This window comes from Mustela erminea, chromosome 5 (genome assembly GCF_009829155.1).
Source record: "Mustela erminea isolate mMusErm1 chromosome 5, mMusErm1.Pri, whole genome shotgun sequence".
In the NCBI taxonomy this organism is placed as follows: Eukaryota; Metazoa; Chordata; class Mammalia; order Carnivora; family Mustelidae; genus Mustela; species Mustela erminea.
In genome coordinates, this window is record NC_045618.1 from 84,098,267 (window position 1) to 84,124,727 (window position 26,461).

At 40.4% G+C, this 26,461-nt stretch overlaps 1 protein-coding gene across 1 annotated transcript in view; it reads left to right on the plus strand.

Annotated features, from left to right (window-relative positions):
• Window positions 1-26,461, plus strand: part of NPAS3 (neuronal PAS domain protein 3) — an 840,712-nt gene that overhangs the window by 594,524 nt on the left and 219,727 nt on the right. Inside the window, 1 exon segment of the mRNA XM_032344010.1 lies at window positions 9,589-9,678. Coding sequence (XP_032199901.1) covers window positions 9,589-9,678 — 90 coding nt within the window.

The window sequence follows — 26,461 nt, forward strand, 5'->3', positions numbered from 1 at the left end:
AGAGGTGCAATTACTTGAAAAAGATTTCAAAAACAGTCCTCCGCATTGCTGATTTCTGGAACTAAACTCTACTTTCTATTATGAGTCCATCATATTTATAGCTTAATGTGGGTCTAGTAAAAATTAATTATTAATTATGTAAATGATAAATAAAGAGAGAATCTAGCTACAGTGATTTCCGGAAATTAACATCAAAGATTTCATGGCCCACACGTTTTCCCCAACCAGAATTCCTAAACTGCTATCTTAGCTCAGGCTACCGTAACAAAATATGATTGACTGGGTAGCTTAAGCAACAGACATTTATATTCTTGTAGTTCTGGAGGCTTGAAGTCCAAGATCAAGGTGCCAGCATGGTCAGATTCTGTTAAGGACTTTATTTGTAGCTTGCAAATGGCTACCACCTTGCTGGGTGCTCTCCTGGCCCTTCCCAGGGGCATGCCCAAACAGAAAGAGATAGCTCTCTCTTCCTCTTCTTATAAGGTTATCAGTCCTATTGGATTAGGACCCCATCCCTATGCCCTCATTTAATCCTAATTATCTCCTAAAAGCCCAGTCCCCAGATGCAGTCACCTTGGGAGTTAGGGTATCAACATACACATTTTTGGGGGGCTATAATTCAGACCATGGCAACCATATTTGTGACAACCAAGTTCCTTTCGGTACAAATGTTTTTAATTCCTTTTCCCTAGAGATACCAATAAATGTCTCCTGAAATGAAACTCCTATGAATGCATCAGATTAATATCTGAGGTCTCTGAATGGTCTTTTAATATGCTAAATTCATTATAGTGTTCTTTAATCACTGTTACTATCCCTGACACAAACTCCTTACCTAAAGGAACACACGTGAAATGCTTTTATTATATTCTTTAAAGAAGCCTCTTTTTTAAAGTTACCCACTGCTCAGTTAAATAGTCAGGTTTGGTCATAATCAGCCATAAGAGAAATAACAGTATGGGTCTACATTGTTGTTGAGGATAACAGGATAAAGTCATCTTTATCGAGGATAAAGTCATCTTACATAAAATAGTATACTTCTACATAAAATAGTACATGATATGCCAGAAGGAGAAGGAGAAAAGCCCTAAGTCTCAATGAAAAACCATGGTACAGGAAAGGAGTTCATTGTGCGGGCCAGGCCGGTGGCCCATGAATGTGTGTGCTCAAGGCTTGTCCTGGCCATTGCTGCTGGGAGGTGTGGTTCTCCTAGCAATTTTTTTTTAAATTTTTTTATTATTTTTATTAACATATAATGTATTATTTTCTCCAGGGGTACAGGTCTGTGAATCATCAGGCTTACAGATTTCATAGCACTCACCATAGCACATACCTTCTTCAGTGTCCATAACCCAATTTTTTTATTAACCGTGGGGTCCCTTCTCTCCTTTGAGCCATTAGTCCTTCCTCCAACACATGAGAATTTCCTTGAGGTCTAGCAGTCTCTTGGCTATACTTTCACAAGTTCCAAAAAGATAAAACTATCAGCTGATGGATGTGTTTGTTAACTAGATGGGAGGAATCTCCTGTGCATGTGTAGCAAATCATCACAATGTATACTTTAAATATCTCACAATTTCATTTGTCGATTATACGTCAGTAATGCTGTAAAAAATGCTGATGAAATACAAGTTTCATCAATCCATGCCTTTTCTAGATCAAAGACAACATGTGACAGGCGTGGAGCTCAGTGAAAACAGACAGGGATCCCCATCTCCTACACAGTGTATCCTCAGCTAGAAACTCCCTTTGTCCTGCAGCCTTTTGTTTTATAGAGTTAATTTCCAACTCTGCTCATTTGCTTAGTCTCAGATCCCACAGACGATTTTTCTTTAAGAAAGCAGCTTGTGGAGGTGCCTGGGTGACTCAGTCAGTTAGGCAACTGTCTTCAGCTTGGGTGGTGATCCCAGGGTCCTGGGATCGAGTCCCACGTTGGGGTCCCTGTTCTATGGGAAGCCTGCTTCTCCCACTCCCACTCTCCCTGCTTATGCATGCTCTCTCTTTCTCTCTTTCTGTCAAATAAATAAAAATAAAATCTTAAGAAAGGAAAGGAAAGGGACGCCTGGGTAGCTCAGTTGGTTAAGCAGCTGCCTTCGGCTCAGGTCATGATCCGAGCGTCCTGGGATCGAGTCCCACATTGGGCTCCTTGCTCGACAGGGAGCCTGCTTCTCCCTCTGCCTCTGCCTGCCATTCTGTCTGCCTGTGCTCGCTCTCCCCCCTGCCCCGATAAATAAATAAAATCTTTAAAAAAAAAAAAAAGAAAGGAAAGGAAAGGAAAAGTAAAGGAAAGAAGAGAAAAAAGCAAAGGGGAAAAAAAAGAAAAGAAAAGAAGGAAGTTGGGTCCTTGCCCAGCTTTGTGAAACCTTAGCTGGTACAGGCCCAGGGCTTAGTGGGCACTCAATAATTGTTTTCTGAATGCATCACACTTAAATATAGGAATATGAGAATTGCTTATGTGGAAAGAAATGCTGGAGGAAGCACAGATTTTGAGCACCTTTACCGGCATGTGAAACAACTAAAGTACCCAGCAGGTAGTCTGAGCATCAGGAGGCAAAAGAGGGATCCTTCTTTTTTAGCTCTACCACATACTGATGAGTGACAGTGAGCCATGTCCTTAATGGCTCTGGGCTTCAGCTTCCTTATCCGTAAGGTAGGATTAAATAATACCCATCTAGGGGCACCGGGTGGCACGGTCAGTTAAGCACCTGACTCTTGGTTGTGGCTCACGTCATGATGTCAGGTTCCTAGGACTGATCCCTGTGCTGGGTGCCGTGCTCAGTGGGAAGTCTGCTTGAGGATCCCCTCTCTCGCTCTGCCCCCTCTCAAATAAATACATTAATTAAAAAAACAATTATGGTCCAATCTCTATACTGTTTTGTATAATGCAGACAACTAGAATTACACCTGGAACTTTGTGTGAGACCAAGCTCCATGAGTACCCAAAGTAAAGAAGAGATGTTTTTTGGCTTCTCAGGACTAGTACAATGTCCTATTTATAGTACTGCCGCTGGCAGGGGAATTCTTCCTTTAACCTGAGATAGAACTCTAAATTAAAAGGGAAAGATGTGCAATAAGGAATGAGCTCCCGGATTCTGAAGAGCTTACATTTTGGTAAATTTGTATACCCCATGCACAAAAAGGAGACATTCTAGTGTGCCAGTGATTATCTGTGCCTTAGCGTAACTAGTGGGACCCTCCTCCTTCAGGCGACAGGAGCTCGGGAGCAGCACATGGGCTGCTCACACCGACGCCTCATGGAGTGCCAGTCTCCCAGGATGGGCCACAGACCACGTGGGGTCAGCTTGTGCACTCTCCTGCCCGGGACCGGGGGCTCAGAGACACAGACACATGCGACTCCACCCAATGCCACACCCTGTCTTTATACCCGAGCCTGTTGTCCATTTGGCTGGATATTCACATCAAGAAATCTACATGCCTAAGGCTGGATGTAAGGCTTGAACTAGCATCCCAGAGAAAAAAGGTCAGCACTTTGATACACAGCTTCTACAAAATGGAATTTTAATGAGCAGAAGCAAAACCCGATCTCCTCGCTCAGAAAGCAAATGTCTTTGTTCTTTTCATGTTTTAACATTTCACTAGCTCAACATCTCTCCTTTTATTCTGGTAACTCTCCACTAAGAACTAAGAGAGGCCGTCTGTGCCTCTCTGCCCTGTTTTCTCACCTAAGATGTTTAGATTTATGTGTTTTAGGAAACTCTTAGAAGAGGTGTTGTGAGGCACCAAGGTCTGTTGTTCCGGAATCCTTTTTTAGTGAGAAAACACTCAGATGCGACTGTATGACTCTAATTTGGTTGTGATGGGGGAACACGTGGCTTTGGGTACATGATAATGACATGAATCCGTGCGAGCCCTTGTGTTATTGACTCGTGGTGATGGGGAGGGGGCGAAGGAAGAGACATGGGAGCCAGAAAGCTCTGGAAGATTCCTCAGAGTTAAAGCCCAAACCTTTGATGTTTGCTTTCATCCTCTTTAAGAAAATATACTTGCCTTAGATTCCTACCTCTAAAAATAAAGCTTTTGTTTCTGCACAGTGCTTGATTGTTAAAACTCAGATTGCAAAGACAAAATTCGGGAAACTTTTTCTTCCCCATAAACAGATACATGTGGGCACTTCTGGGCCTCGTCCCAGGCTCCTTGAAGTTGCTGGGAGTCCACATGTGTGTGCGTGAGCAGTCCAGCATCACCTCCTGAGTGCAATCAGAGGGCAATATGGCATTTTAATGAGCTCTGTCAAAGTGTTCTTGTATCCAAAGGCCAGAAAATATTTAAGAAACATTTTTGTCTTTCTAACTCTTTTATCTGCTGCCAAAAGAGAGTGGAAAGATAGGTATTGAAGCCCTGTCCTCACTCTTCAGGCCAGGCTTCTTCTGTGCTTGGCTGATTTGCTCAACTTCTTTCATGATGATGGAGGCCTGGTTCCAAGAGCAGACTCCCCCATTTCCAATGCTAACCCATTGCTCAGAGAGCAGAAGAAGTGTTCTCATACAGCCTCTCCTTATGAACAGCAAAGATGTCTCCACAGTTACAAAATACTCTTATCTAACGGCTTGCAAGCCTTATGCTGACATCCACGTTCTGTTCCTGCTCTAACAGGATTTTGTCTTAACAATGAACAACGCTGGGTTTGGGGAAAAAGTTGAGTGTGCCAGAGACTGTCCTCTCTCAGGGCTGGGTATTTTCTGCACAGTCTAAGCCTGAATCAGAAGAACATCACAGATGCACAGTGCATTGGACACGGAGCACACGCTTGCATTTAAATCACGTGTATCTTACTTTTTTACTGATGTAATTGTGAAATATGTTCCTTTTGCATTCATAATTAGGGGGTGGAACAGATGGTGAAGGCTTAGTTTAAAATAATCTGTCATTAAAATAACCTAGCCTACTGGTAATTCTTCACTCTAACTGGAGTGAGGTCATAGGAAAAGAGTTTGGGGTGATTTTTTTTTTCTCTCTTCTGCATTGGAATGTGGAAGAAAGAACCGCTAATCTCGGAGTGGTTATATACGTGAGAATTACCCCTCGAAGGGCACCATAGTAGGATTTTGCTTTGTGAGATCTGGCTGCAGTGGAATATGCAGGAAAAAGAAAAAAAGCAGAGACAAAACTACTTTGACAAATATAAATCCATTTAGTACAATGCATTAAACATTAGTGTACCTTCGATCATGAAGCTATAGTTAGTTTCATACCTTGCAAGGAAATAACCTCATCATTTGACAAATACTGTTAGAGGCCTTCAGCTTTTGGGGTTAAGAAACTGTGCCTTATACTTTATATGTTACACTGATGTCAGGGGATATAAATTATAATTACAGGCATTACTATTCAGAGATGCTGTAGCTCCTGACTTCTGCATCCAAGCCTCCCTCCTGTATGTGTGTACCTCATAGACTTACCAGGATGTGACAAAGGAAATCTCCTATCAGCCCTGTCAGGATGGCTAAGAACTGGTTTTAGTAATAAGAAAACTGTCTTGATAAATCAGATAGTAGCATGCCTTTAAAATGTCTGTTTTACTGTTTCTTCTAAGATTTTGTTCTCCATCTGCTTTGAGGAAAGCAGATAGATTTCAGCATGGCTTTATAATAAATCTTCTCAAGGAGGGACTAGCATTAACATTTGTGTAGATTCTTTTTCATCTTAATCCAACCTTAGTTAATAATCAGAAAATTCTACATAGTGAGTAAGGAGATGTAATTAACCCTTTGACCCCAGAATCTTAATTGGCGCCTGTTGAAAACAGTGGGCAGTTAAAAAAAAAAAAAAATTAAAAAGTAGCCTGCAGTGATTCAAAGAGCTTGGAATGTATGTAGTAGCTATCTTGAATTGAATTTTTAAAAATTCCGCAGAACTTTCAGATTAATCACATTTGGTTCCCAAGACTAGCATTCCTGTGTTCCCATAAAAGGTTCTCCTGTCTTCCATCTCTCTCTGTCTCTCTAATCTGACTTCCTTCCTCCTGCCACCTTTTAAGATGGAGACACACACATGAAACCACTATCAATGCTACTCTTAAGACTTCCCTAAGCAGCAGAGCAGAACTAACTATGGATGGGGATGACCCTCAATCAGAAGGCGATGGCAGTGGCAAAGGCTGAAGGGCAGCCTCACCAGTCTGCTGCTGACCCAAGTTCATATTCCATTTCCGTATTTGAAACATAATCAGATCTGAGTTTTGGACATTCATCTCACACTGTAGATACAATTGACATGATAAATATAAAGGTAAGAAATAAGTCTCACCAGGGTTTTTGAGTTTAGTTTAGTTTTTTGTTTTTTGGTTTTGGGGGGTATTTTGGTTTTGGAGGATTGGGTTTTTTTTTTTTTTTTGATACATCTGTGATGACAAACAACTAATCTGACGAGTTGTGTTCTTCCCACACCAAATTGGCTGTTATTTTTAATTGAATTGACTAGACGCTTTGTGTCATGTAGACATAGACTCATTTTAATCTCACCAGGAAATTGGAACATGTGTTGGAGCCTCTGCTTTGCCAAACAAAACTGGCCAGTTCTTAGATCGCTGCTGCTTAATAGCATCAGATGTTTAGCCTCCAGAAAATTTTTTTTTTCCTTGCTATCATGCCCAAACATCCTCTACTGTTTTAGTAAATACATGAGATATGAACCTAATGTTACAAAATCATGATTGCTTTCAGTGAGAACGTAAAGGATGTATGTGGCTGGCAAATGGCCCGCACTTAGTATTTTGGAGAACTACAAAAGAATCTAGTCTGATTCTGGTCTTGCAAATGTTAAGAGATATCCCAGGCTGTGTTAGACATCTGTGATGTCAGCATCTGCAAATACTCTAATAGCTTCATGACCAGGAATCTTGGGGAAGATAATTTCCACCCCTCTTAGACATTCTAGCATATGTGATCTAAGGGAAGGAGCTTTGGGCTTGGAGGTAGAACTGGACTTACTAAGTCTGGTCTGAGCAATTGTTAGGTGTTGGCCAGATGAAGATGACTAAGACATTGCCTACTGTTGAGAAATGCAGTCTCCTTGGGAGTTGAATAAGCCAGTCAGGACCATCCAGTGTCATAAATGCTTGAACAGTATCATCAGGGTGTAGCAGATTTAATCCTAGCTTTGCTACCCACTGACTGTATGATCGGGTCCAAGCGCTGAACCTCTCTGTGCCTCAGTTTCCTCACCTGTAAAATGCGTGTTTAGAGGACAAGGGGTTATCTCTCTGCCAGGTCCATCAGTCCTTTCTTCTCTCAGTCAGCCTTTTGGTTTTCCTGTGTTCCCATAAAAGGTTCTTCTGTCTTCCATCTCTCTCTGTCTCTCTAATCTGACAACAGCACTGTAAGGTGTGAGAAGATGGCTCTCATAGATCTCTTTCTGTGTATGCCTGGGCATGGCCATTGGGTTGAGTGGAAAACCTGTCCATGGGGAAGGCTTAAAGGAGTGGGAGGGAGGGTCTTAATCTTCGTGAGTCAGCCTCAGGAGATCTCTTAGGTGAGGTAAAGACAAGTGGAAACAGATCCTTCCCAAACTTCCACAAAAGAAACATCTGTCCCTTTTCACTGGTTCAAAGCGAGAGTCCACTCTTCCACACTCCATGCTTGAAAGGTTGGCTCTCACCAGGCTCCAGAATGGGTGGCAGTGTGGTCAAAGGGAAGGAGCCCACTAAGCAGTGTTTTGTTCCTTGTCCCATAGCTGATTCCAGGAGAGAGATTACGTGGCAAGGTGACAAGTCAACCTCTTGTGGGAGTGACCTGTGAACTCTCTCGTCATCCCACTTCCTGTCTGTCTCCTGACAGTGGAATTCTGTCATCTGAACAATCATTCAAAATCAAGTGACGATTTTTAAGTCATAGGCTGCCTCTTAGTAAGCAAAGTTGCACTTCAGAAATGCAATGACCATTTCTTTCCATTAATTTACACAATCAGAGAACCTTTGTTTTAGTGGAGGCAGTCTTGTCATTAATTCTGACCATCACAGTTCAAATCCTGACTCCATCACTAACTAAGGAGGGGCACGTCGCCTGCCTTCACTAAGCCTCAGTTTCCTTGTCTATAAAATGTAGATCATAATATAATTACCTCAAATGATACTTGTGAAAATTAAAAGAGATAACACATGCAAACTGCTTAGCATGTATTGCTTAATAAATGGACGATATCCTGACCAAAAGCTTGTGTACCATATAATTTGCAATGTAATCATGTAATGTGACTTTGGAAATGTTTTCAGAACCTACCTAATCAGAGAAGGAGATTGGGGGCTACCCACAGTCTCTGACCAGTGGGCTCTAAAAATGGGTGAGGAAGCATGGAAGCCAAATGTCATGTGTGTGTGTGTGTGTGTGTGTGTGTGTGTAATGGAATCCAAAAGTATATATTACCATGTACATACATAAATATAATACATAAATATATATATTTCATACATGTGTTTAGAGCTCCAAAATATGTTCAGTATTTTAAGCAACTGAAATTATTGCTGGGATTTGAGACGGTCCATGTTTCTACCTGAATGTCACATGCTACTTTCACCTTTCCATATTTAAGCATTAGGTCATTGAGTGTTGCCACATGCTCTGTTCCCAGTGTGGGTTTCCTATTTTTCCAAAACTCACAGCCTTTGGAAAAACCACTACTCTTGGAAACTTCTTTTTGTTTCAAGCAGTACTTGGGCCACTTAACCTGGTTCAAGATAAATTACACAAAGTGAAGCAAAAGACATAAAGAGGATGGAGGGTAGAAAATGCACTTGGATTGCAAGAATTTGAAACAGATGTTCTCTCCATTGAGTGGTACATTGCAGTTGGGAGTCCATGATGATCGGCACCACTTGTCAAACTGACAACATAACCCCCCATATAAGAAGTGGACAAAGGTTTCAGGAGTTAGAGATGATGCGTAGCTTCCTTCTCTGCCCACCCCCTTCCTTTTGTTTCCATTTCAGGAGCTGTAATAGAATCTAGATCTATCACAATAAAACTTAAGCATAGAGTTTTGCAAAAAAGGATTACAGTTTGTAAGGTTTCAGCCTATAATCATTCACCCATAATGTATTGACTTTTCCTATTTGTTCTACCACAATAGGCACTGGGAGTGAGAAGGGTGTAATCCTTTATTAATTAGCAAATTATTGATGTCCACAGTAGTTCAAGTGGTGATTTTACTTGCTCTTCATAGAGGGACCCATTTTTTTCCTTCTCGTTTCTTTACAGTTTCCGTTCCTGTTCAGCTATTTAATGGAGAATCTGGCTGATTTAATCTTTTAAACTACTGAATCCAAATAAATAAATAAATAAAGGCAACAGTTCATAAAATCATCCTGACCTGATTTTGTACATGAATATAATGTATCTTGATCAGAATGACAGAGACACAGGCAGATCCTGAATTAAGGAAAGCTCCTAGTCTTCATTCAGACCTTTTGTTTGTTCATTTACAGGGCGATGGTAGAATATCTTGGGACTTTTGTTAACCATGAAGAAAAACAGGGTCTTAAATTCAGTATGTGTTGCTTTGTGTCACATGCCCTATTAATTAAATCTCCATCATATGCTTATTAACTTAATTATATATTTATTTTTTCCGCAGTCCCTGGATGGCTTTGTATTTGCACTAAATCAAGAAGGAAAATTTTTGTACATTTCTGAAACCGTCTCCATCTACCTAGGCCTCTCACAAGTAAGTAAAATGACAATTTAGATTCTTGGCGGGGATTGTGAAGGCTCCTTCTGCCTTGTGCTTTTCCCTCTCCAATAGATATTCTGTTTAGCATGAATTATCAAATTTATTCTTTAATGCCTCTACTTGGCACTTCTTACAAAGTCAGTGGGAAAATTCTGTCCGTTCAGAACGTTCGGAACAAACTTGTGCTCCAAAACTTTAGCTCCCCCTCCCCCCAAGGATCGTTATTAATTTATTGAGAACAAATGAAGTTTCTTCCCTCCGTTGTTTTGAACTTTGAAACCTCTGTGCCCGGTAGGAGAGGGACACACTAATGGTGCTTCCCTTGTGTCCTATTACTGGATGTTTATGGAGTACCCTGCATTATCCTGGGAGCTGACACAATGACAGGGAGTCATTTGGAGTCAAGAAATGCTGAAAGAGACCATTAAAATGTGTTGCAGGGAAGGTTCCAGCAAGGATATATTTTGCTGCCTTTGCAAATGCTTCCTAATGCTGAAAGACAATTTCATAAAATAAGATAGCCTTTCATGATGTGTGGTTTAATTACTTGCACGTGTCTGTCAGAGGTTGAAAAGAAAAGAAGATGGAGGCAGCTGGGGCAAGGAACAAGATCCTAGATGTTATTTCCTGATATTCCCCCTGGAACACACAAATTTTACTTCCGTCGGATTCAGGGACACGGGCTGCATCTACAGAGTGCCAAAATCCCCTGAAGAAAAGTTTTCAATTCCACTAATTATCCAGATGTGGTGTTCTTTTTTTTCCCCCATAAAAATGCTGAGCATCTGGATATCTGCGCCCATACAGGTGATTGACGGAGTTTGACCCTTTTCATCTGGTGGTTTGGCATAAGGAGAACACAGCCTTGGTGGGAGGGATTTTGTATGTTTATGATGATCTGCCAAGTTGGATAATCTACTTCTCATTCAGTTGTCCCTTGGAGCTAAAGATGGAGATAAGATTTGTCTCTCTCCTCTTAAGCAAGACCCACCCCAGACTCACTGCTTCCGAAAGTTGGCACCCCTCTAAGGAGGCATCCAGCATGGCTGGAACATTTTGGCTATTAGTGAGCTTGCTGGGTAAGAGCTAAATCAAGAAAGACATTGGGAAATAATAAAGAAAGATATTTGGCATTTGAGGCGGGTTGGACGAGGAGGAGAAATGTTGCCAAATTTGATTATTTACTGTTGAGAATCTAAGCAAGGGTCCATTAACTCTTCCTTGAAGAACACGCAAGCTATTGGCTATAGTTTATAGAGAAATTCTATTGCATGTGAGTTTTAGCAAACCAAATGATAGAAACAGGGCTATGGTTAACTCGTCAGTATTCTTTCATCTTGTTGAAATCTCTGGTTTTGTCGTAGCCTTTCGTAGATCTTAATCCTTGTCTTAATCTGTTTGGGACGGAGTTTTTGAGAATCTCCAGTTTGGAAATGGGCGCACCGCCATGTTCGTTCGCACTGCTCAGAACTGGAAACACCACTGTTTGTTGTTCTGCAATGCCCATATTCGTCTGTTTTACGCAGAATATCCAACAAAGTTTAATAAGCCAGTGAAGAAGAAGGATGAATAATTAGTTTAAGCAGGTAAATGCTAATTAGGGAACTCCTGAAAAGCATCCATTATATACTAGCTCAAAACACATTTTACAGCCCTGGTTAGTGGTGTAATCCAAATTCTGTCAAGGCAACTGCATTTTCTGTAATTGAGATGTGTATGTTTGCTTTGCATAACAGATGGCTCTGTATGCTTAGACTGATAGCTAGGAAAATAATAATTGCATTATTCTGGCCAAAAGAATATTAGCTCTTGGGTTTTGGCCATTTCAGTCAGTCCTCCTGCCAGCACAGCATATGCACATATATGGATTGGATTTTCAAGGAAATTGATGCATCTGGAATAGTGTGGCCATCTGAAATATCATCTGTTCAAGAAAAATTTGGCTTTAACCCTGTGCTGGTTTCTCCTTAAAAGCAGTATATTTCACTGCTTTTCTACTGTAACATTAAGTCAATCTTTTCCTAAAATCTGAGACAAATAATTGTGGTTCCTGCAGAATAAAGCAGCTGTGTAGACATGGAACAGTAGCTGGCACCTTCTGGGCAGTCATTCCCTGCTATTTTATGTGATGGGTTTTAAAGTGTGTATCAATAGTCAGCATCTTGCCTTGCCTGGGAGCAAACTCTAGCCCCAGTGTCTCTCACCCTCCATGGTACATGTGTTCAGTGTCCCCAGCAAGGGTGGGACATGCAGGTAGAATCTATGAGGTACAGAGAGCTTCATTTGGAAGTGATGAAGGCTAAGTCACAAGGAAGTGATTTGCATATGCCAATGTAGGTGTTCAGCATTCAAAACCAAAGTTTATGAATACTTCTGGGTTAACACGAAAATAATCCAACCTATGGGCATGGGATGTTTTTAAATACCTAAAGAATGAGAAGGAAAAAAAAAAAAAATCTATGCCAATACTCTGGGAAAGAATTTCCAACCCAGTAAATGTTATGTTCTAAGTCCTAATAGGATCCTTGACATTCAACCCTTTTCAAATTTCTTCAGTGTCCTCTGGCACTTGTGGGGGTACAGGGTCCTCACATAACACAGGGGGATGTGTTATGTAAAATGTGCTCAAAGTTATTTAATTAAGTACATGCTTAATCTTTTACACACACACTCTTAATTGAATGCAAACCAAACACTCTCTATGTGTCCTACAACTTTGGCTCAGAAGTTATTCCATCAAATTCTAGACGGAGATAAGGAGTCTATGAAATTATGGTCCCTCGGTTCCTTCTTAAATAGTTTCGTTAAATAAAGACAAAGCATAACTCATATCATCAAAGACTTACCCAGCGAAACTGTTGAGGAATATTGTGAGCACGTCAGCTTGTTAGAGCGTAGTTATATCTGCCTTTGTAACTCTCAAAATATTCCTTCCTCAGTTTTATTTTCCTTCAACATGTAAATAAATATGGTGGCTTTAAAGTGGCTTATGTTCAGGAAAGAATTAGGATGATATTTTGACTTGTGAGAAAACTAAGTAGAGAAACTTCTACTGAGCTCCGTTGGCATGGTGTGAATACAGAGCCAGTCAGAGCGGATTTCTTCTCTACCCTCTGTTGAGTGTAACAGCTTCTGGTGTCCAGTGCGTGCATGTGGCGGTGATTCTCTCTGAAGTATTTTCATATTGTCATGATGATGGGAGGGAAGGGATCTGTGATGAGGTTCAAACCGCCTTGGGCAGCCCTTTTGACTTTGCCAGAGATATATATTTCATTCAACATCCAAGATGGGGTTTCAGGTTATAGAAATATGCACTGTTGGCTTGCTTCCCTAGCTAAAGATGATTCCCAACTACTCACTGTGAAGACATCTTAAAGAAAGAGCCCCAGATAGCGATACTGAGTTTGATTTGTGTGGGGATTAAATGCCTTCTTATACGTGGTGATAACATTTAGAGCTGCTAAAAACTAACTCTACTTTGTAGCTATCATGGAATAAGCATAAGTGGAAATGAAGAAAGAAAACAGTGTATTCCCTAGAACTGAAAATGTAATAATGATACACAGTAGGATTTTAAGAAACCTCTTCCGGGGTGTAAGGGACATAATCACCAAAGGATCCAAAAGAGACTTTTTATGATAAATAAAAAAAGTTTCTAGTTTGATATAGGACTTAGAGAAATATTCATTCATTGGCTTATACCCTCCTGTTTCCACAAATGCATAGAATAAATGCATAAATAAAAAATAATTGCACACAAAAAAATTAAAAACAGATAATTGCACAATATAGCCACGGTATAAGGAAAGAAAAGGTAAAATTAAGTCATTTTTTACCGCATAGTAGGCAAACACAATAGAGGCTCTAAAAAAGGATATAAATAGTCTGATAAAGCCTCACATTTAGCAGTGAGCTCCCTGGTAACCAAAGCAAAGAGGGAAATACAGCCATTCTTCAAAAAATAAGGAAGCATTGCTTCTTAAGGAAAGCAAAGTTTTTCTGGGGCTGTAGTATAAAAATAAATCTCAAATATAATCTCTGTAGAGGTCAATATATGGATTATGACATATGGATTTGCTTCTGTTGGAGTTCACATTCAGAGCAAAGCTGTATTGACCATGTAACCAAGATGAACGAACATATTGCAAATCTCATAAGCAGACAGGAGACTCTTCCCCCTCCCCAGACGTTAGTATGCTAAAGATCATTCTGCAAGTCATTTTCTGACATCCAGGCCTCATAATAGCTTTGACTAGTTTGATGGTTTATATGCTTGTATAAATCAGCTTTCCCTCATCCATACACAAACCCTGCATTTTCTCTTAACTACTGATGAGAAGTTTAACAGTACAGTTGCCGGAGGCAGAGGACATGGGTCTCAGTTAAACAGAGGATGAAAAAGGACTTGTAGTTTTTGAAAACATTTTTCTTTGAAAGTGGGATGAGAAATGATGATTTTGATACACACCTGTGCCAGCAAAATGTTTTCAATTTAACATAGAGTCTTATTTAAAATAAAATGGGATCTAGAGCAAACTGGGAAATTAACAGATTTTTACACTGTGATATCATTAGAAAATACCCTGCAGCCAGCTAACCACTCTCTTGAGATGCTTCCTAATCTCGCCCCAACCGCCTCCAGTGCCAGCTTGCCCGACACTTCTCACCCAGTCCCCATCCTGGTGGAAGATACATCCTTGTTGTCATAAGCCCTCCGGAAAGTAGCCACAGACAGGCTTACAAATTGGCTTGTTTCAAGGCAGCTTGCTGAAAGAGGCAGGGTGGTCGCAGACAGAAGGGCTAATAAGAGGTGAAAGTGAAAAGGGGTAAATGATTGTTTTGAATTTAGTCTTTTTTTTTTTTTTTTTGGTCCTGCAGATACATTTACCACCAACTCCTTTCCCCATCCTGTTGTTGTTCATCCCATACTCTAGATTTCTCTGCATTTGTTATATAGAATGGCAAATGAAATTACAGCTACAGCACACAAGTACAAGGTCAAATAAATGACAGAGCTCAGTCTAGTTGTGAAGCTATTCTGAAAGGGAACCATGGTGCCAAATGTGGTTTATTTGAATAATAAAGAAGAATTAGATTCCCCTGATAACTTGGCCGAGGGCCAATAAATCACTGGAGGTTAAAGATGCTTTGCAACTGCCATGTCTTTCTTTTGCTTTTCCAAAGTGCACCCTCAACTCTTCCGTTCTCCCTTTTTCAATGCAAATCAAGTTGAGGTTAGTATGTGGTTAATATTCTCGCTTCCATGTTTATAAAAGACATATATATATGTATATATTGCTTTAGTAGGATGAAAAAAGGAAGACACAGCTTTCCTTACAAGTTACTACTCTTGTTTGCATCATCACTTCCTAGATAGCTGGAATATAAAGACAAAAAGGTATTATTTCAATACAGCACGGGGCTTATGATAATGGGGCCACGTGTTAGGGTTTTGGGGGTTGGTGTTCTAATTTTAGACAATACTGAGATAACTGGGGTTCCTTGAATAAAGGAATACATGTAGCCCTCGGAAGATTGCTTTGTGACCCCCCGTTAAAGGCTTTCAAGTAGCTATACCTCAACTTAAAAAAAAAAAAAAGACAGAGAGAGAAAAAGAAAAATGTGTAATTTTCCGTAATTTTCTGCAGCTTCTGTGTGTGTGTGTGTGTGTGTGTTTCCCCCCGCAAGTCTGCATTTTTCTCCTGTACTAATCATAAAAAGTTCATCACTTCTTGGTGTAACAAAGAAAAATGCCCTTTTGAATGTGGAAGCTCTAAGGGTTTAGAGACTATTGAGAAAATATAAGTATCAAAATAATTCAGAAACAGTACAAGGCCCAGTGGCACATTATCAATTTACAACATTTAAATTGATAAATGCTTGGTGGTGAAGGCCTACAAGGGCACTTTGAAAAGCAAATAGCGACCTGGTGAAGAAATTGATTTTTCCCCCCCGAAAATGACTGCATGATGCATCATTTGACTGCATGCTGTCCGAGTGCTTGACAGAGATAATCTCAGCAATCCCACGGGTGACCTTATCGTTCTCACCAGGGCAACTGTGTCTACGTTCTGACTTTGTGCATGTCAAGGTTCCTCCCGGCAGGATCCTTGGGGGAAAAAGTTCCTCTGTTCGATCCAGATATTGAACTGCTCCTTATTCCCCCTTTTCCTTCCACCCCACCCTCCCGAATAGGCAAACACGCCTCTTTATTTCATCCATAATTATGAATGAGGCAGGCAGAGCACAGCAGCTCTGCACTCTGTGTCTTCGTGGAAGCCATCTTCCTACCTTTTAGGTCACAGAGTACCCGGTGAGAACTTGCATTAGCGGGGATCTTTTTATCAGAAAGAGGAGGAACATTTCCTCATGTTCCTCTCTGGGGCTTTCCCCATCTTTAGCAAAAATGGAAAAAGTCAGACGGTTCCTTTTTCCTTGCACTTGCAAGGTTTGGGTTTTTTGTTTTCTGGGGGGCGTTTTTGGTTTTTTGGGTTTGTTGTTGTTGTTTTTATTCCCTCCCCCGCCTCCCCCCACCCCCCTGCCCGGTCTCGACACAGAAAGCATCAGAAACTGTTTTAATCTACACCCTTTAGTTTTTCCTAATGTTGTTTCCTCACCCTCCAGGAACTTGAGGTGTTTCTCTGGTTACTTGAAAATTATGTAATCCTGATATAAGGGCCAGATCAGGCGTCCCCCTGTACTATGGGGCTTTGCCTCCCAGTGGCAGTCTCTGATGTGCTGATTCGATGTAATCCGTGAGGCTTCCTCAGGACCACTGGTGTTTACAAAATATTTTTTTTTTCTGCCAAAGAGGAATGATTGACCATTTTTTATGCCTCAAATTTTTCTGTTATTATATACAGTTGTGTGTGTGTGTGAGTGCAAGCACGCGCGCACCCACGCCTGTCTATGTATCAGTAATCTTCCTGCTACTCGGCTTGTCGCTGGTAATTACAATTCTTGATTAGCCACTTCTTGAAAGCAGCAAATACCCTGCCTGGCTTGGCACCCTCCAGCTACGGTCCCCACTGGCTTTGACACCCTCAGTTCACCACATTCAACCCCTTTTACCTCCTTCTTTCATCCACAACATTAATTCTGAGTGAACAAGACGTGCTTCCTTGCTTTTGACAAGATTTGCTGCAGTCTCATGCGACAAAAACCCAACACTCATTCCAGATTCAGAAAGTAGGATTTATAACAGCATTTTAATTTAATGTTGGATGTCGAACATATAAAGAGATCACAGTAGTACTAGAGCTGAAAATTGATGCCTTTTTTATTAGTGTCCTCTCAGAAGTGGGTGAGACGCTGCTTGTGCAGTGGAGCACAGAACAGCACAGTCAGATGAATGAGGATATGCTATCTGCAAGGAATCATATTTCAAGCCACTGTCGGCCTCTATTGATGTGCTCAGAGTTGAAAGGTTATGCTAGTAAATGCCATCCGAATTTCCAGCATTAGAAATCGGTAGAATCATCTGCTGGCTGTCACTTTATGCTCCGCCGAAATGCGCTGCATGGGGATGTTTTACTTATTTTAACTCGAAATTAATTTCTTATTACTGGAGCATTTCTTTCTTGCTCTCTGGCGTGCATTCATCAGTCCCCAAAGGGGACCGATTTTTGCCAGGCCTTCCAAGTAAACCCAGATCTCTGAAGGAAAATGAAGGAAAGCTGGAAAACATACATGAGAATTACACTCCTCTTGTTTATTCCTTTGAACATGTTTTACCAGGCCCTGAGACTAAAACACAGAAAGTCTTGTCTGCAAAAGGGAAGGCTTGTCTAGTTAGACTGTATCTCAGCACTGTGAGACAATAAGACATAGGCTCGCCATCTTCAGATGTATGATTTGAAGACCTTTTCCATGGCTCCTTAATTTCTGGAGGTGGTGTGATCAAGAGAAAAAAAAAATAAAGAAAATAAAGCGTCTTCATTTCATGGGCTTGGGAAACGTAAAAGCAGAAAACAATACTTTTTGAGGAGCTAGCTTGTTTTATTTGCATGGATAAAATGGTGTTTTCACTCTTGCTTTGAAAGTAGAGAGCTGAGCAAAAGTGAGATGGAGAAGAAAATTTAGTCATCATTCTAAGTCTGTAATTTATTCATTTTTAAATAATGAAATGGTGTTTTTCTGAATTAACCCATGTATTATTCATGCAGGCGTTGGCAATGTAATATCCCCGGTTTTCTGGAAAGCAATGTACATTTCTTTGCCTGACAAGCAGTATTTTCTATATGGTATTAATTTAATGGCTTATTTTATTATGCAAAGTTGGAAAGTAAAGATAATTTCTGTCTATAATGTGGTGCTTACATAGGCAATATATGCAAAATAATACCTCCACACCCAAACCAGCTCTCCTTCCTCACTTAGCCTAGACCCTGTGAGACTGATGAGCGAAGGCACACTGCTCATATGAAGAATAAGAAATAACTTGACCTCTTGGGAAGGAGGTCATGGAATCGTTAAATTCATGTGAAATCCAAATTTCATTTCTACACACACACATTCAATCTATATTGGGTTTTAGCTCTTACATAAGAAGACATGGTTTTCATGACAGGGGTAACATGGCAACAATTTCAGTGATAATTTCAGTTGGAATATAATAAGGAAATTGACTTTAGGTTTTTGCATAAGTTCTAGAACTAGGCTGATAACCTGAAAATCGATGCCAGTTTCAGACAACAAATGCCCTGTGGCTTTTATCCTTCTTCTTTTCTTAGTCCCCCTTGGATGACTGTCCAAAGAGGCAATCGCTTTCTCCTAAGTAGTCATTTTTAAAGAGACTGAGAGCAATAGTTTGGATGATTTAGAGCATCTTTTTGATGTACATGCCTGTGTACATATAGGAAGGTATCCATTGCTTTCTTTCTAATATGACTTTTTATGCCTACTGCATTTTTGTCTACTGATAGAAATAATTTCTTAAGTGATTCACTAAAACAACAAACCGGGTTGCCCTTTGGGTGTCTCCTCCCCTTTCAGCCTCCTACAACTGTAAAGTTACCACCTTCGGTAATGAACAAACCTTCCTCTGATGTTGTTCATTTGTACTAGGCTGGCAGATGAAATCTGTTACTTTCAATAACTGTGCAAACTTTTTGAGGGCAGGAGGAACTTTTCCCTGGGAAGGAAAAAAAGCAGTTTGGGATTGGATTTTTTTCAGGGCAACTTCAGGCCCTTAGCAGAGGGGACAAAAAAATACCTGGGCACCAGGTGTGGCATTTCGTAGATCTTAGAAGTCTGTCGGTAATTCAGCATTTGAATTCAGGGAAAGAACCAGACATTCCATTTAGTTTTTCTTTGACATTTTGGAGAAGCAAGCTGTGTATCAAGCAGCCTCCTCCCTTTTGGCCTTTCTGCCCAATAGGAGCCTTGTTTTAGAACCACAGGCAGTCCCTTTTATTAATGCTTTGCCAAGGAAACAATAGAAGATTGTCTCTCGATTAAGAAAGAGCCATGGCTTTAAGGAGCATAAAGACATACATGAAACTCTGAGCTTTATTATTGCTCTGTAGTCTGGCTGGACTTCTGGTTGTTTGTTCTTATTATATTTTTATTAGATGTTTAGATCTGGTTCATCAAAGTCCCTAATTGTTAAACTTGATACTTTGGGGAGCTTAAAAAACATTTGCACTGAATGTGCTTGTCTGTATATAGGAGAAACGCCGAGAAATGCTTCTAGAGAACAGGAATGGTAGCATTAGCTAGTTCTGGTCCTTTCCCATGAACTATACAGGCTTGTTTTCTTTTCAGAAATGTTGAGGCTAGCAAAACTGCTAAGTGACAAAATAAAAATTATTTGTATTGCAAGGTGCTCCTGTAATAAGTGATGAGTTTCTTTCTTGCTTTTAAGGGTCTCTGCAAAGAATCATTATCTCCTTGGCAGAATCTAAATGGGGGCGGGGTGGAGGGGAGAATTAAAGCAAAGAGAGAGGCCCAAAAATCAAAGTGTTCAGAGGCATTCCACTTTAAGATCCTCAAAAATGACTATGTAGAAAATGGGATTCTGTTGGCAGACCACTTGTTAAGAACAAGAAGGGCTCACCATTCCTAGCAAGAATGGGGATAAAACTCAGTCGCCCAGTGGGATAGGAGGGTTGTTTGCAACCCCCTGTCCAGATGAGGGGAACACGATGAGACCATGCACTCTAGCTGGCCAGGATCACTTTGAGTCGCTGTTCACCAGAAGCTTAGCATGCTTGTGATGTCCTGTCTGTCTATCTGTGGGAATGACAAAAGTCTGCACATCCCTCAGGCTAGAAGATGTAAATTAGAGGAAAATAAGAGGTGAGACTAGGAACCAATTCCCTGAACTTAAAAAAAAAAAAGAAAGAAAGAAAGAAAAGAAAAGAGAGAAAAGATAAAAGAAAAAAACATAATTTTTCCAGTTCATTAATTAAAATTGACATTGCAGGGTTTGCAAAGACCAGGAAACGACTGTGCCATTTCACTACATTTCAAAACCTTTTCACTTGAGCAGACAAGTAAATCATGCAATTACGGGGACTCATTCAGCTCTTTAGTAAAAACACAGGCCTGCAACCTTGGGTGTAACATACATTGAAATTAGAAGAGTTGAACTGAAGATATTTCTAAAATGTCACAACTGCTCCATGACACTGGATGATGTGTTTATCCATTCATTATCACCGAGAACACCTGGGGCGGTGCTCAGGAAATCAGATAGTGCCTTTTAAAATAATTATAAAAGAAGCCTAGATTAGCAAGCTGAGGGGAAAATAGACAATCCTGAATCACGATGTTACTAATTCTGATCTGTTTGGGGGCATCAGCTTCCAAGTCACAACAGTGTAATAACTGAGTGCAACCGTCAGCAGCACTGAAGAGAGAGAGTGCCAAGTACGACTCTTTCTAAAAAGCAAATGTTTTCCTGGAGATGAAATCCCAAGCATTCATTTTCTGTTTACAGAATGAAACACCATGTCCACCGAGGGTGATTCTATTGTCAGTTTCTGGCTTGATCTTTTTTGTCTAATGGCCATTCGGTGTTTGGAGAGGCCAGAAAAGGCACTCTGGACTGCGATCCCAGATACCTGGTTCTGGGCTGGCCTCGGCTGCTCATCAGGGCGGTGACCTTCCAGAAGGCCCGGATCTTCATTCTTCTTAAGTGTGAAATGAAGGGGCGATTTCTCAGGCTCCTTCTTCTTTAAAACCTGTGCTCTCTGAAATTCATTCAACACTGGACATTTTCTCCTAAGCACGAGGGTAGGGGCGGAGGAGGGGAGGCTGGGAGAAGTAGGCTATTTTATTTTTAACCTTCAAAGGAATTTAGTTGAGCAGATGCTACCCCGAACTAGTCAGAGTAGGAAAGAAATAATATGGCTTTTAAAGGGCACATCTAGCATATCTACTGGGGTAAAGTAATTCTGGCAATGCTTCAAAGGATATAACTTTTGATGGTAAAGTAGGTAGGCTATGGAATGAAATCACATATGGCAGGCTGTCAAAGTCTCCTACACTTTCAGTACATTTATATAAGTGCAAATGGAGGCTGTGTAGATGGAGCAATTTCCTGCTAAGACTGCTCTCAGATTATCTGATATTATTTGACTAAATTATCTCTGTAGAAGCCGAGGACAACTTTTATGATCAAATATTTTGAAATTAGTTTTCCTCGTTGGCAGATTATCTGAAATATGAATTGCTCTCGTTCGAGCACTTGAAATTGAAAGGCTTTGGTAATAGCAATTATAGAAAAACAAGGGTACTGAAGTGCTGTATATCCTGCTGAAGGGGATATGTTTATAGGTCAGTGATGTCAATAACGGTATTTCTCCCGGATACCTCAGCGCTACCCTTTTATTCTGGGCCAGTTCAAAGGACAGACTGACTTTCTCTTTAACCAGGGTATTTAGTTTTTGAGGATGAATAGTGATTTTATTGACTCTGGACATTTAAACACAATCAATTCATATTTGTTACGTTTCCCAAACCTTTCCAAAGGCGTCTGAGGATCTAAAGAGTGTGAACGCACTGAAAATGGATAGAAGTCTAAATAATTCTGAGCTATGGTTATCTGTACGATTGACGTGTGTGCCTCTGGTGTCTTCTCTGTGAAGCTTTTTATATCACTCTGTGGACCTGCTCTGCTCACATTTATAGCTTCACAATGAACAGTGACTCTAAATATCCTTTATAAAGCCCTTACCAGTGCCAGGCATTGTTCTGAGCACTTTCCTATGATTAAAGTTTGTAATCCTAACTATAATAACTATCCGTATTTTATAGATAAGAAAACGGAGGCTCAGAGAGGTCAAACAACATGCCCAACGTCATACCTCTAGGAAGTGGTGGAACTTGCACTTAAACCCATCCCACTTTACCCCAAAGCACTCAGTATTAACTGATATTGCCAGCTGCCTCTGGCAAGTTTTAGGTAATTAACAAGTAGAAGGATTCCAGGTTTATGGGTTAAGAGAAACTGAGACATGGAACAATTAAGCATCCTGCTCAGAACCATAAAATAGTTATTCCCACAATGCCACTGTATATAAATGAACTTCTAAAAACATTGGGAAAGTTACAGAGATCTGTCCAAAAATTCTGATGTCTGACATTATTAGAACTATTTCAGGATTCAGTAGCAGGGCCCAGTAATCAATAATAAGGGTCTAAACCCAAGAGACCCGTGACATTTGCCACACATTTAATGTACATTCATTCATGCCAGCATTCAGCTAAAACTGAGTGACGCACAGGTGTCCAAAACTGTGCTCAAAATGATGTTATCCAACACGGTTCCTGTCTTCAAGGACCTGGTGTCTTCAAGATGCCATAGACATGGCACCCAACTTGCAGTTAACTGTAGAGAGACGATGAATAATGAATGTCACGTGTTAACAATAAAGAGATGCACTACAGACCACAGGAACAGAGACTGAAGATGACTAACTGCATGGAGAAGTTTGAAAATGATTTGCCACCAAGAATTATTTTTAGCCTGGGCCTTGTTGGGCATTTTCCACATGGAGAAGTGGCAGGTGGTATTCCAGTCCAAGGGAGGCATATTTGCAAAGTCATTTCTTGTGGCAAGAGATGAGTCTGGAAGGTGAGGACAGTGACAGATTGGAAAGGGTGTTCTAGGAAACTACAGAAATTGGACTTTCTGCTTTAAACCCTGGGGAGCCATAAAATGTTTTAAAGGGAAAAGTGGAATAGTAGATCTGTGCTTCAGGAAAAAAAAAAATCATTCAGGCAAAAAAAAAAAAAAAAAAAAAAATTAAAAGATAGGTGGCATCTTCCAATTAAGTACGAAAATTTAATAATTTAGTATTTACTAAAATATAAATAAATAATTTAATAAAATGTCAAGGGAGAGTGAAAAAATGAATCACAATAGGACGTGTCAATGGACATAAAGAGAAGGGGATGGATTTCAGAAGCCCTTTTCGGATAAGATCTAAGCTTTGGTGATCGGTCAGATGTGGTAGAAAACAGGGAGGAAGTGTTTTTCTAAAACATTGTTCCAATTTTGGGATGTAGTGTTTGAGAAAGTCGTAGGACATCTGTTGGATAAATAGGCTTTAGGGCTAGAGAGAATGGGTTTAAAGTTGCAGGCTGGGAAATGGTTAGCATATACGTTGTACCTGTACCCAAAAGATGTGGATAAGATTATGAGGGCTCTTGAATTTGCAGTTCAAGAAGGAGGAAGTTGGGACCACTGGGAAAGGAATTTTGAGAAGATTCCAATTTACAGACAGGCAGAAGAAGAGAAGGTAACCTATAAAATAAAGTACAAATTATCAGAAAGTGACCTAGAGAGTCCCTTCTCTCAAGAAGACTCTAGAAGTTGTGATTAGGAAGGTCAAAGAAAAAGACATTTTTCAGAAAGGCTGTGATCGTGTGCCCAAATGTTAGGTACTTTGAGGACTGGGAAAAGCCATTGTATCCATCAGTTAGAAGATTAGTAGTGATGGGAATGTTGTCACTGACACCACGAAGGTTGAAGGTTGTGTGATGTACAAATACACTGAGTTGTGTTAACCTCTCTTCAAGCAGTTAAGAGGTAAAAAGTTTGCGTAGGAGAAGGGGAAGGTGCAAAGTACTTTGAGGGAGACATAGGGCTGATAGATCTCATTTTTAGGCTTAGACGACTTTAACTTTAGGTTGAGAAGCTGGACATGTAGAAAAGATACATTAAAGATTCAGAAGAGAGATCATCTTTGGACCCAGGTCTCAAAAGGATAAGCTTAGTGCTGTGAAGGCCTTCCATGAATCTGAGAAATAGAGGACTATTTCTTTTCTGCTGGAGAGAAGTTGGGGAATGCAGTTTGGAGGTAGAAGTGGGGAAGGAATGAGATCAGTTGCAGAAGAATTGACAGTGTTGCTCACTGGGTAAAGGTGAAGCCAGAAAAAGACAATGTAGTTGCTTTTGGTGGGATTGATCAACTTTGGTCTATCCATTCAGGGGTGCAACTGACAGATGTGAGAAGTACCAGTGATACCAGCTCTAAGAAAGATCAAAGCAGGAAAGGCCAGTCATAGGTCAAGGCCAGGGTAATTAACTCCCTTTTCTGTCAAACCTGATGATGGTATCACCCATGAGCCAAAAATCCTAGGACATTCTGGAGGGAGAATGGGCCAATACCTTGTGCAATTGACTAGCACCATTTAAAGTAGCTTGTTGGGCACCAGTGTAGTCTGCCGGTTCTGATGATTCCACTTGGAATTGATGATGAGGTCCACAAAGGATATAAGAAGCCAAGATCCAGGGATGTATTCATTCCTCCCCCTACTAGCATCTGATAATTTGTATAGAAAGGGAAAAAATGGAGAAAGTATTTTCTGTAATATTTTTAACTTTGAAAACCCATCTTTGCTTCTTCCTTTTCTGCTTCCCTTAAATCACATATGAGCAGCCCATATGATGGGAGATTCTGTAAGTCTCTCTTTGACTTTGTATGTTTTCCAATGGTCTTTCACATTCTCTATGAATACCGAGGCTCCCACATTCCTATTCTGTTCATCTGTTCCTCCATCCGATCAGTATATGATTGGTAAAAAGAATATCTCATGGAGGTACAAGGTCTGAGAACATTACAGTCCTTCACTGAGCTCTTGGTGAAGGAAGTGATTTGTTTGTTTTGTTGTTGGGAATTTATTCCATGATGGAAGGGGGAAAAAAAAGCCTTTGGGCTTTAAAAATCTATTTCTGGTTGTTCTTTTTAATTGTCACTGCTTATAAACTAGAAAGCTGTTTAATAATTGTAACTAGAATTCTTACATCTACCATAGTGATGATTTGGTTCATGTCAGAGTTAGTGACAGAGAAAATATAAATTCAAAATCTGGAGAACATGTCTCAATCCTGCTTTTTGTTTCTTGAGAAAGAGAATAAAGTCAAAGGGAATAAAGAGAGAGAGTGGAGATTAAGAAGGAATAAATATGTTACTGTTAGTCGCTGACCCCCCACACTGCTTATAGCTCACCTTAACCCTTGGTTTGCCAAGTACCAAGCCCTGGCAAACTGGCATTTAGCAGATCTTTAAATGGAATGTCTAAAGTAAGCCATGAGGCATGCCCGCTTGCAAAAGTGGGCCTATTAAATGAAACAAATGCCATCCATGTCTGTTTCCAGCTGAGGTTATAATGTGTGGGGTGGTCGTGAGAGCCAGATTCCCCCTGCCTTCACTGCCATAAACCACACAGTTTATAGTACCATATGAATTTGTAGAGCTGATTGTTTTATTATATTTGAGTGTAAATTTTTCATCCCTTTCAGTTCTACCACCATTCTCTGAGAATACAGGTTTTGTGCTGATACGATGTTTCCCACCTCTAGGCATGGCCTAGCCCTACTACTGACTGTAATTTACTTTTTGGTGTCTGTCGCCTTAAGCTTGCCTTCTGACTAGCTTGTTGAATGATGTGCTAATCCATTATATTTTTCAGACAAGTGTATCGACCAGTATAAACAGACTGGAGGGCACAAACCTAAATGAAAGCTATACTTCCCTGAATCATTTAAAAAGCCCTGCTTGGTGGCAGTGCGAAATAACTTGGCTCTGTACATTAAGTAAAGGGGAGGGAGATCTCAATAAATAAAACAAAAACATTGAAATATCCCTGCCGGCAGGAGCTTAATCCAAGTCTCAAATGTTCACCTTTATTCCCCTCTATTTTTTTTTTTTAACGCGATGATTGGAAAGGGCCACTTGCCAATGTCCTCTTCTGATACAAATCGAGAGTGAAACACAGCATTCAGCACCTCCTGCCACTGGTGAGCCTTCCTACCCCAACCCCGTGTCTTTCACTTGAAGTCCCTTGTATCACCACAGCCCTGCTTATGCAAATAAACAGCAGATTGCAGGCACTGTGAGGAATTTCAGCAGAAAAAGGAAGCCTTAGCTCAGCCCCTCCTAAGTCTCTCCCCTTATAAGATTTGTGGGAATGGATCACCCAATGGGTTGGGGGAAAATAAGTTTCAAATTAATCTTCCTAAGGAAAAAAAAAAAAAAAAAAGTCAGCTGAACCTAAGCCCTTCGATTTATAAGACCAAAGCCATGAGGTAAAGATTTGCTTGTTGCCATGTGAGTTGAGATCCGGTAGCTGGTGAAACTTTCGGTCGGTACACTCACATTTAGCCTGGCGCCGAGTAACATTTTAGAAAAAGGTGTTCTTCAACTTAAAATACAGCACAACCAAAGGAAAACAATTCCCTGATGATAAACAAGGGCTCGTTTTTTTTCTGACACCTTTGATGCCTGTTTACTTTTACAAAGAGTTGTACTGGGAATTACTCATA